The 12,096-nt window shown below is 44.5% G+C and overlaps 1 protein-coding gene across 1 annotated transcript; it reads right to left on the reverse strand.

The window, feature by feature from the left end:
• Positions 1 to 1,356: 1,356 nt before the first annotated feature.
• LOC134439456 (complement C1q-like protein 2) lies at positions 1,357 to 2,239 on the reverse strand. The gene is made up of 2 exons (XM_063189344.1): positions 2,011 to 2,239; positions 1,357 to 1,640 (listed from the first exon to the last, which is right to left on the reverse strand). The coding sequence occupies exons 1-2, from the start codon at positions 2,237 to 2,239 to the stop codon at positions 1,357 to 1,359; spliced, it is 513 nt and encodes a 170-aa protein (XP_063045414.1).
• Between the last annotated feature and the right edge of the window lie 9,857 nt (positions 2,240 to 12,096).

A 12,096-nucleotide genomic window follows, 5' to 3' on the forward strand; every position in this document is an offset into this window, starting at 1 on the left:
GGAGAGGAGAGGAGAGGTGAGGTGAGGTGAGGTGAGGTGAGGTGAGGAGAAGCAAGGGAAGAAGAAGCAAGGAGAGGAGAAAATAGAGCAATGGAAGTGAGTGTGTGTGATATCATCAAGGTCAGGTTAGGTCAAGAGAGAGGAGAAGGTCAAGAGAGGGGCGGAGCTAAGGATAGAGTAGAGTCAAAGTGAGTAGAGTAGAAGTGACTAGAAAAAGAGATGCGGGTACAAGTGAAGCCACCTTGTCTGTAGTTTTTGTTTGCTGCAGGGCCTCTGAGGAGAGTCTGTCTGTGTATCCAGCTTCTTGGCTGTGCATGTTGGCATAGACATTTGCATCTGTCACACATGTTGGTTTCTGTGTGTTTCTCTCTCTCTCTCTGTGTGTGTGTGTGTGTGTGTGTGTGTGTGTGTGTGTGTGTGTGTGTGTGTGTGTGTGTGTGTGTGTGTGTGTGTGTGTGTGTGTGTGTGTGTGTGTGTGTGTGTGTGTGTGTGATAGCTGTTCTGCTGCCAGTCCCTTTGTCCTCTGGGATCAGGAGGAAGTAGGGGGGCGGATCACATCTATTGAAGAGGAATAGAAAAAAGCATATAGGCCTACCTACTCGTGAAGTATATGCTTTTTTCTATTCCTCTTCAATAGATGTGATCCGCCCCCCTTATTTTTTGAAAGGACAGGTTATACAATAATTAATTGAGAGATGATAACAACTTATTTCGGAAACATGTATTTCCTCTTTCGTTTTTATTTTAAGCTTTTGTTTGTACTGTCTGTAAGAAATGCATGTTTGAACGCTTGAATGAATTCTAGGTTGCCCACAGGGAGAGGGGGAAGCTGATATGGCTCAATAAAACAATCAATGGGCTTATCACACTTTCTTTGCTATAGATGAGGTCATTCATAACCTTGTCCAGGACTCAGGGCTCATTCATAACTATTTAGAGGTCATTCATTGGTCAAATTATGTCATGACTCCACAGTCTGTAAGTGTCTCAGTTTTTTTTATTGCAAAATTACACAATCAAGTACAATGTCACATCAATATTTCTGACACACGTTTTCAAGACAGTAAAGGCCACTGATGTGAAGATCACATTTTATAGGGAATTGAGCTTTGACATTTAAGCTTCTCATGTGACCTGGTTTGCTTAAATATTTATTTGTTTTTGAGTGGGGTTGCTTTTTGGGCCTTTTATTTGAACAGCACATTGTGTGAGGAGACAGAAAATGGTTTGAGAAATGACCCTGGCTGTACTCTCACCAGGCTCCCCATTGGCATGCAAGCCCATACATGGTCAGAGCTGTTGTGTGTTGTTCCACAGCCCTCCCCGATTGACCTGATATCTGAGGTGAGGTGATCCTCACATCAGGAAGAGCAGGTGACCTGAAAAGGTGCTGTGGTGATTGTAACTGTCCCTCACCCAGGAATTGCCCCATGCCTTGATATAGACCACATCATCTACCTCCAGCAGCAAAGACACCCCATTTGATGGCGTCATCTGATGACTTGGCTGATGAGCATACGCTAGTGCGACATGTTGTCCATTCTTGTTAAGAGATACTGCAGTAGACGTGGATGAACTGCCATCCCCAAAGACAAAGAACACAAAGTGGTAGATGCCTCTGACTGGAGCAGTGAAGATCCCTATGACAGATAAAACACATTATACAATATCCATATGAGTGAGCGCAGTTACATGCAAGGACTATTCCAATTTCAAACAGAATTGTAATTATTCAGTTTAAAACAACGTCAGGAATATTCTGTTTACATGTGTGGAACAGTGTTCTGCAACTGGAATATTCATAGAACACGGCCACATTCGTAATGAATAAAGAATTTACATGACTTGTCCGCAAACTGAATACTGTCAGTATTACATTTTAAATCAAAATATTCATTCAATGGAATTTTGGTCAGTGCATTCATTATTTTCTTATCTTGTATACGCTGGCTAAACACAGCATGGGATCATGACAAAATACAAACAATCAGTCCAGAAATCTGCTCTCACCTGTGTGTGGGTTGTAGGCATTTCCGATGTTGCTGAAGATGTGATTGTAGACTAGGGTTGGCTGGGGGCCACTGTAGGGTCCAAAGGTGACACTCCCAGTGGAGACAAGGGAGGCTGAGAAAGACACCCTGCTCTCATCTCTCTCCCTCCTCAGCTCCTCCACCATCTTCTCACTGGCTCTCAATCTGGCCTCCAGAGATCTAAACTCCTCTCTTTGCTCTGCTATCATGGTACTCATCTCCCTTAGCACAGTATGGATGTTGGACTCAGCAGCTTGTTCACTCGAGGCTGGTGCGGAGTCTTCATTCCTCCAACCCACAGCCCTAACCTTGTTCTCTTGGCTCTCTGCCTCACCTGAACTCCCCTCTCGAATGCTGGCTTTCTCTCTGACTTGGTCTCCGCTGCCTTGGATCTCACAAAAGCAACACAGAAACACCCACAAAGCTACTAAGGCTTTCATTATGTCCAAGTAAATGGCTTGACTCTCTCTCTCTCTATGTCTGTGTGTTGCTCTGTTGCAAATGACCACCCTTATGTACTGTGCTCTGTCCTTGGTGCAATGTGTCAAGATTCCCACTGCAGTTATTGATTAATTGTCAAACTTTTGAACATATTTCACTTTTTTCCATTCATGTGTCAGCCAAAAAACCTTTTTGGTAAGAAAAACCTTTTGGATTCAGGTAAATGCCCAGAACACAGAGGAATCACAGAAACCGTATTAAAAATATATAGGCCTATCTCAAATTTTATTAAACACACATTAAGAATGAATTGTCCTTTAAAATAGCCTAAGCTAATAAGAAATGAAAACAAAATAAAATAAATGAAACAAAGGCAGTTCGGTTATGGCGCGGGTGCGCCTCCGTAGGCTCCGTATCCATCATTTGCATTGACGTCACAATATTACGTAATCGATTTTGCTGGACGGCAGAAGTACACATTCGTACATAGGAATTATATGCAGACGAAGACAACTTTGACCATAAAATACCAAAGAAACACGTAGTTCTTGTATTTTTTTTTAAACGGGATATGTACCTGGCATTATCAGGCTAGGTTGGCCACGGTGGATGTGTTCAAATCATAGATTTATTCAAATGTATTCTGCTCCACTAGATGGCATAACGGGGACGGGCGGTACGACAAACTGGGAGAAGAAGAGAAAGTTGTTGCTTGCTTCCAGCCATGAACTTACTCTGCCTGCGATATATATTTTTTATCCCGTGTTTATTTTCTTCAGTAAAGTTGTGAACTTAAATCAAACCTCTGCATTGGCAAAATAAGCACATTTATGCACCGTTTCTTCATTGGTGGCTGGGCACCGCGGCTGCATCCTCTTCTTCGTGGCATGGCACAGGTAAGATAATGCTGCTAACCTAACTTACTAGGCTACAAGACGCACGGTACATTTTGTGTCAGGCATTTCGCAAAGTGGTGTTTTGAATAGCATATCTTTTCATCTCAGATGTATCTTGTAGGTTAACTTGAATTCTCTCGCTTCGTTTCATCCAAGTGGATTTCATTGTTGTCTAGCCACGTCTGCACAATGTAGGCTATTGTGAAATATAATTACATAGGCCTATCTTATCTTCTGTTTACATGTCCAATATGTTCATTTGTACTGTATTATTATTGACCACTTATGTTACCAGTCCATCACTGCTACCTGTCCTGTCTTGCACTCTCTGTCTGTCTGTAATTGTCAGTCCTGTCTATGTCCTGGCTTGGTAGAGAGAAAACGTCGTTTCCCTTGTATGACCATAAGTAAAGTGACAATAAAAGCTGACTTGTCATACTTCAATGTTTCAAATCGGTGTTGCATTACATTGCACATGTAGAAACACATAGGACCACTGACGTGTATAGTATAATAGAAGTCTGTGCATAGGACAGAATGTAGGTTACATACTTTCATTAAATAATTTTGATTTGATTAAATAAATCATTTGAAAAGATGACCTTCACAAGAGAAAGAAAAGCACAACAAACCTGTTATTTATCTTTTATTGTTTTTATTGTTTAGTAATTGCAGGTTCATCAGTCAGGTGGTCAGCACCCAAACTAAAACCATGAGTCATGGTGGCCAGGATGACATCCAAGAATAGCATCCCAGCAGCACAGGTAAATACATGACTAGTAAGTTGGGATGAGTGTTATTTTCTGACATTTTACATCACATTTTAATTCAGACAATATTGCCAAGGGAGTTAATTATTCAGTACTGTACCAGTACATTACAATGCATGGCTAGATTCATTTTAAATAGCATGTTTGTCTTTTCTTTTTTCTAATTAGATGGGGGAGCCAACATGAAGAGGTGTCCAGAGAGGCTTCTTCCTCTTTGGCTTTGCAGCAGCACCAGGACCTCACCATCAGTGATGCTGTTCCCCTCATCCATCGGGCCTACCCTTACATTCCTCCCCGGATGCACTGATCACCTGTACCAGTTGTTGGAGTTTTCAGAAGGGCTCTAAATTAACTTTTTTTATTCACTAGTAGCCAAAATGGCTAGTATGTTAATCTCCAAACATACCGGTATATGGGTCAAAGTGCCATGTTTTCTTTTCTACCAGCAAAACTTAATTTTCCCAGCATTTGGCTGGTTGGCTGGTGAGCCCTGGTTGTCATTGATGGTGAGTAGCTGTGATAATAAATAACTGAAATGATGAAGTCCATCTAGACATGTCTTGCTTATTTTATTGTACTAATACAACAACGTAGAACATTTTCTGTGAAAGCCCAACTGGGAAACTCCAACTCCCATTGACATTGTGACACAGCACACAAGTGTTCACTGCACGAAATTGCATTTATGCTTCACCCGTGCAAGGGGGCAGCCCCCAATGGCGCCCCAAGGGAGCAGTGTGGCGGTACCATGCTCAGGGTATCTCAGTCATGGAGGAGGATGGGGGAGAGCACTGATTACTTAACTCCCCCCACCAACCTGGTGGGTCGGGAGTCCAACCGGCAACCTTTGGGATACAAGGCTGACACTCTAACCACTTACCCATGACCGCCAGTCAATCTTCAGTCTAGTCTAACTAATTATATTGTATCCACTAAATGTATATCTCAGGTGACATGGGTATACTGGTATGGGGATAGTGCTGTATGTAAATAATATTAACCCATTTCAGCCGGCACCAAAATGCCAGCTAATTGCCTATGCTCTTTTTAAGAAAGAGGTGCCCTCATCCTATAAAAAAAAAAACCAAATAACTAAATAAGTCTCTGAAGCACATACAAACATGATATGAGTTTTAAAAGCTAAGACCATCCTTTTGCATTAGAACATGTTAATTCAGCTCTAACATACCCACATTTTTAATCTAAAAAAATCCAATATGTCATGCCTAAATGCTGTCGCTCCAGGCACCTAGGTCAATACAACGAGTACACAGCATCCAGCATCAATGGGTTGACTATTACAGGCCTAGTTCAGATAACCATTTATTAATATAAATAAGTACTTGCACGTCTATTGTACATGTCCACCCCACAATAGATATCCCCTCCCATCACCTACAAAACCTTGAAATGTATTTGTACTTTGTGTCTAAAAATAAAGTATTTGAGCCATTGAATGAACTGATTACTACATTGAGTTGGTGTGATTAAAAGGTTGAAATCGGCTAAACTTGACCTCTGGCTCTTCCATACATCCAATGTGTCATGACATCAGATCATCGCTCTTCTCATCTGGAAAAACAGAAAGATAACACTTAGCTGACACTTATCCAAAGCAACTTCGTTAACTCACAGGGAATTGTTAACTGTCCCTGCAGCATGGGGCTTGGTGCCTAGCTCATAGGCCTACTTCAGCCTGGATGGGAGGTGAAGGGAGAGGTGTAGGATGGGATTTGAACCTGCAACCATCCAATCGTAATACCACTTCCCAAACCATTAAGCCTCTGATGTGTGTGACTGATTTCAGAGGGCAGACAATTTGGATGACAACACAACAAAGTGGTGGACTTCATATTATTGACAACAACATCGACACTGGTGGGCCTATGCATGTCATTATAAATAGGCCAGCATGGATAAGGTGATTGGCATTTCATGACAGCATCATGCTGGAGAGTAGGCCTACTACTTGGGAAATCAGCGCTAGAGATGTACACATGGTTTATTTTCACATTTGAACCTTAACAGTATGAACGTCATAGCCTTGCTATTTCACCAAGAGCTTTATGAATTCCGTGTTTATGTTACAGCCTGCAATATCGTAGCATACGCCCATCATAGCGTAATGATGCTGATAATTAACGTTAATCATGGAAAGCATCTTACATTGACCTCACAGAAAAAGCCACTGAAATTGCACATTAGACTTAAATTAACTAGCGTTCACGAATTAAGAGACAAATGATGATACAAAGGATGGCAAATGAGAAACTTACCGTGGTGCTCATCCAGCTACTTGAGTAGGCTAGTTTGATGGTTTTCCAGTTGGTTGCCGCGATTCACCTCAGCTTTCTCGTTTTATTTTGAGATCCAGTGAAAAGTCACGCCTGGGTTGTAACCCTATCTGTTTTTGTAACAAACAGCACAATGGGTGTTCACGGTGTTTAGTTTATCGGCGATCTAAGTTACGTTATGAGTTACTAAACGTTGCGAGTCCCATAGGAATCCATTCATTAATGCGGCACTCTTGCCGTCCAGTAGCCGTCCACTAGAACGTTTGACGTCACATGCAAATCATGGATAGGAGCGCAGGTCCTGGCCTTATCGAGGTGCGTGGGGATGCCCTGGTCGTGACGTCACGGCTTCGACGATCGGCAGTGAAGGGAATCCCCGATGATGTCAGCGTCTCGTCCAGGAAGCGGCCCAACCTTCAACAGCAAAGGCAAGTATCAGCGCAGAGCCAGGTACAGTGTCAACATGGGCAGGAAAACAACAACAGGGAAGGAGGAGTCGTACTTCCCTTTAAGTTGTTGTTAGCGCGCGTTGTATCAGACAATGCAGGTCGGTCCTCGCGGTTCTGGTCTGGTCTCGGGTCGTCTGGGAGTCAGCCGTCGCGTCGCACCTCGGCAGAAGGCAGGGATCAGCACAGGCACCAATGCAAACAGGAGATCAATAGAGCACGCACACACAGGATACTCTTACGTCCCTTCAGGAGGGCAAAGCAGGCGTTGTATAATTCTGGTCCAGGCAACGGGTTCGTCCGGTTCGGTCCACGGGTTCGTCCGGCGTCGTTCCTGCTCTCCAAAGTCCAGGGTCCGGTGTCTGCTCGCCTGCCGCTGCGTGCGTCCGATCCCCACCGAATCTGCCGTAAGTCTGAAAACATCCCTTTTTATACCCAACCCCTTCAACGTCCAGGCAACCGGATAGGTAGAGTCTTAATTGTCCGTGCAGGTGATCACATTCAAAGCAATAGAGTCATTAGTGCGCCGCCAATGAAGAGTCAGTATGTGGTGGCAGTTAGTTGAAACACACAGGGTAATCACAGCAAACTAATTGTATCCACAGCACAGCAAACAGTAGGCACAGCAAACCATAATCACATCAACCAGTATGTACACTGTGTGCAGAATTATTAGGCAAACAAGTTTTTTGACAATATCGTCCATTTTATGCATAGTGTCAGACACCACCCTTTGGACATGAACACCTATTGGATATAAGCATTCCAGGTCATTCATATTGGTATAATAAGAGACGGTGTGATCGAAGGAGCCCAATACCCTATATCAGGGCAAAATTAGTGTGCATAATTATTAGGCAACTTTGTTTTCCTCTCAGAAAATGAGCCACAAAAGAGATCTAACAAACTCTGTTAAGACTATAAACAATTTTGAAGTCTTCTAGAAGGGTTTGGCTGTCTTGAAATATTGGTCACATCCATCTAATGCACCGTTACAAGCCATCAGTGTCACATGGCATGTGCCCACAAAGTAACTGCCAGATTGAGAAGAATTGAAGATGAAACTACCACAAAACTATTACCCTGCAGTGATGTTATATTCCAGAACTGAAACCTACATCGAGTGTCCACAATAACATCGTATTCAGCACTTAGAGACATGGCCAAGGTAAAACAGGTTGAAACCTTAAGACCACTCAACAAGAAACTTAAGTCAAAACTGGGTCAAGAAATGTCTTTAGACAGTTTTTTCAATGGTTTTATGAACTAGTGAAAGTGACTGTTAATGGACCAGGTTGATGAGCCTATGGCTAGATCAGTAATGTGCACACTCAGATCAGTTCCTGAGTCCCACTCAAATACCAGCAGATTACTGCATAAATACCATTGTCTTTGTAAATGATGCGATTTTCTCCCTCTAAAAGATCCAGCCACGGGTTCATCCACCCTGTCTGTCAAGAGTCACTTTCCCAAGTCCATAATACCTTTGAAAACCCTGTCCCCAGGTATTTTTGACCTAGTCTTGACTTAATTAACTTGTTGAATGGTTGTCTGCTGTCATCCTATCTTACCTTGGCCATGTCTCTGAGCACTCAATACCTTGTTATTTTGGACACTCGGTGTTGTTTTTTGTTCTGGAATATGATAGGACTGCAGGGTGATATTTTTTTTCTAGCTTCAAGTTAAATTCTTCTCAATCTTTGGCAGTGACATTTCTTAAGAGACTGATGACTTTGTAAAGGTGCATCTGATAGTTCTGTGCGAACGTGACCAAAATCTTGCTAATTTCAAGACAGCCACATCCCTCTAGAACACTTCAAAATTGTTTATAGACATTTCAGAGTTTGTTAGATCTGTTTTGTGGCCCATTTTCCCAGAAGAAAACAAATTTGCCTAATAATTATGCACACCTGATATAAGGTGTTGGGCACCTTTGACTACATCCCCATCTTATTATACAAATATGCATGACCTGGAATGCTTAAATCCAATAGGTTTTCATGTTCATATAGATTGCTGTTGGAAAATATGCATAAAAAAGACAATATGGTCAAAAAACACGTTTGCCTAATAATTCTGCACACAGTGTATATAAAACCACAGCACACCCAAATAGTAAATAAACACAGCAAACTAATAAACAAAATCCCCACACCTCCCAGCAGGCTGACAATTCCCCCCCGCTTTGAATATAGTCGACCCGACTATCATGGACGGTATCTTACAGGTTTGTTACCTTGGGTAGAACGTGAAGTACGCCGAAGGGGCAACTGGTCCCCGTTACCTCGAGGAGCAGGTGGGACTGGGGGGGTAGGCGACCAAGTGTCACAGGGTGACTAACTTGGGTGAACTTTTATTGTGACACCAGGTAAAACAAAGATGGCTGCCCCCTGTGTTTTCATGATGACAATGATATGCAGGTGTGATTGATTAAACAACTGAGAAGAATGATTGGTGCAGACGGGATTAATGACTGTTTTTAAACCAAGGGTTGGACAGCGAAGGGAGGACGGGAGACGACCAGGACGAGGGGTGAGCACGGAGCAGGTGAGTGAGCCGAGGAGGGGGGCCCGGTGACTGTGACAAGGCTGGGGAGCAGCGGCAGCAGAGGAGAGAACGCCGCATACCGGTATCCGGGTGGAGCCAGCGGAGGATGAGACGGTACGCGATGTGAGTCCTATGGACGGTGACCCAGGCAGCCTGACAGTTCACGGAGGGAGCGCGGTGGCCTACGGCCGGATGGATACGCGCCCCGAGCTGAAGATGGTGCCTCGTCGGGATTGGAGGGGGAGGCAGACGAGACCCCCCCGTGAAGATAAGTACTGTAACCTGGCTACCACGGCCTTCACCAATGAGCTGCTCCCCCAGCTTCTTTCTGTGCCCCCCCTTGGCTCTCTCTCGCTCACCCCCTTCCACCATTTACTGTTGTTGAGTGCAGTGACTATTAATAACTCTGGCTACAGCCACACACAGGACCAGGCACAGCTAGCCCCTTTGTTTTCGTGGATTAACCACGCATATTGCAGTGTGTTTCACCTATGGAGTGCAGTGAGAGTGCTGAAGATTATTTCACGTTTGCTGTGATTGGGTAGCGACAACCTATCTGTGTGTGCCAGCTTTCATATTAAATGCACACTAAACCTTTGGATGTTCTGTGCAGAGTTCCGGAGTACATTCACCCAGGAGGGGTCTGCCAGCCTGCCTCCTACACCGACGGAACCGAGTAGGCCTAATAGTAATGGACGCTGCTACAGGACTTGTGATGCTGAGTGACTGTGGCTTTCAGCCCTTGGGACAATTGTATTTTATATGCAAAGTAAATAAATGTATGTTTAAATCCTGAAACTTGGTCTTGTCATATTGGTGGTGTGCAGTTACTCCCCAGGGTGGTTGTTTGTATCAAAGGGGGCGCCGCACAGAAAAACGTGCGCCCCCTACCTGTGACAAGTGGCGTGAGTCGGCAGGTTTCCACCCTGGGTTGAGGCTGTGCACCCCAATATGTCAAGCCAAGATATAGAAGCACTGGCGCTGGTTGACCAGCCTTTAGTCAGGTCTTAAATTAAAAAAAATAATAATAATAAAAAAAATGCTTTTAATGGGGGGCCAGGGTTTTGGGGAAGTAAGATGTTTGCTTTTAGTGATTTTGTTTTTTAATATTTGAAAAAAAGAGTTGCCGTCCTGCTCATGCTGTTCTAGGGACTAGAACAGATTGGCTGGGGAGAGTGTCACAGGGTGACTAACTTTGGTGAACTTTTATTGTGACACCAGGTAAAACAAAGATGGCTGCCCCCTGTGTTTTCATCATGACAATGATATGCAGGTGTGATTGATTAAACAACTGAGAAGAATGATTGGTGCAGACGGGATTAATGACTGTTTTTAAACCAAGGGTTGGACAGCGAAGGAAGGACGGGAGACGACCAGGACGAGGGGTGAGCACGGAGCAGGTGAGTGAGCCGAGGAGGGGGGCCCGGTGACTGTGACAAGGCTGGGGAGCAGCGGCAGCAGAGGAGAGAACGCCGCATACCGGTATCCGGGTGGAGCCAGCGGAGGATGAGACGGTACGCGATGTGAGTCCTATGGACGGTGACCCAGGCAGCCTGACAGTTCACGGAGGGAGCGCGGTGGCCTACGGCCGGATGGATACGCGCCCCGAGCTGAAGATGGTGCCTCGTCGGGATTGGAGGGGGAGGCAGACGAGACCCCCCCGTGAAGATAAGTACTGTAACCTGGCTACCACGGCCTTCACCAATGAGCTGCTCCCCCAGCTTCTTTCTGTGCCCCCCCTTGGCTCTCTCTCGCTCACCCCCTTCCACCATTTACTGTTGTTGAGTGCAGTGACTATTAATAACTCTGGCTACAGCCACACACAGGACCAGGCACAGCTAGCCCCTTTGTTTTCGTGGATTAACCACGCATATTGCAGTGTGTTTCACCTATGGAGTGCAGTGAGAGTGCTGAAGATTATTTCACGTTTGCTGTGATTGGGTAGCGACAACCTATCTGTGTGTGCCAGCTTTCATATTAAATGCACACTAAACCTTTGGATGTTCTGTGCAGAGTTCCGGAGTACATTCACCCAGGAGGGGTCTGCCAGCCTGCCTCCTACACCGACGGAACCGAGTAGGCCTAATAGTAATGGACGCTGCTACAGGACTTGTGATGCTGAGTGACTGTGGCTTTCAGCCCTTGGGACAATTGTATTTTATATGCAAAGTAAATAAATGTATGTTTAAATCCTGAAACTTGGTCTTGTCATATTGGTGGTGTGCAGTTACTCCCCAGGGTGGTTGTTTGTATCAAAGGGGGCGCCGCACAGAAAAACGTGCGCCCCCTACCTGTGACACATGTACTCACAGAAACACCCACAAAGCTACTAAGGCTTTCATTATGTTCAAGTAAATGGCTTCTCTCTCTCTCTCTCTCTCTCTCTCTCTCTCTCTCTCTCTCTTTAGGCTGCTATAGTCATGTTTGCTTTGCATTTAGATATTTATGTCATGCTTGAATCATTCTGTAGGCTGTCTAAAGCAGTAGCCCCTTAATGCACATTTTGTGTGTGTGTGTGTGTGTGTGTGTGTGTGCGTGCGTGCTCTCTCTCTCTCTCTCTCTCTCTCTCTCTCTCTCTCTCTCTCTCTCTCTCTCTCTCTCTCTCTCTCTTTAGGCTGCTATAGTCATGTTTGCTTTGCATTTAGATATTTATGTCATGCTTGAATCATTCT

Source organism: Engraulis encrasicolus, chromosome 23 (assembly GCF_034702125.1).
Source record: "Engraulis encrasicolus isolate BLACKSEA-1 chromosome 23, IST_EnEncr_1.0, whole genome shotgun sequence".
Taxonomy (NCBI): Eukaryota; Metazoa; Chordata; class Actinopteri; order Clupeiformes; family Engraulidae; genus Engraulis; species Engraulis encrasicolus.

What these genes read in the sequence shown, in the direction of transcription:
- LOC134439456 (XM_063189344.1), bottom strand. Translation starts at nt 2,239, where the DNA reads ATGATAGCAGAGCAAAGAGAGGAGTTTAGATCTCTGGAGGCCAGATTG. An exon ending in TGCCTACAACCCACACACAG is followed by an intron (nt 1,641 to 2,010) that starts GTGAGAGCAGAT and finishes TATCTGTCATAG; the next exon opens with GGATCTTCACTGCTCCAGTC.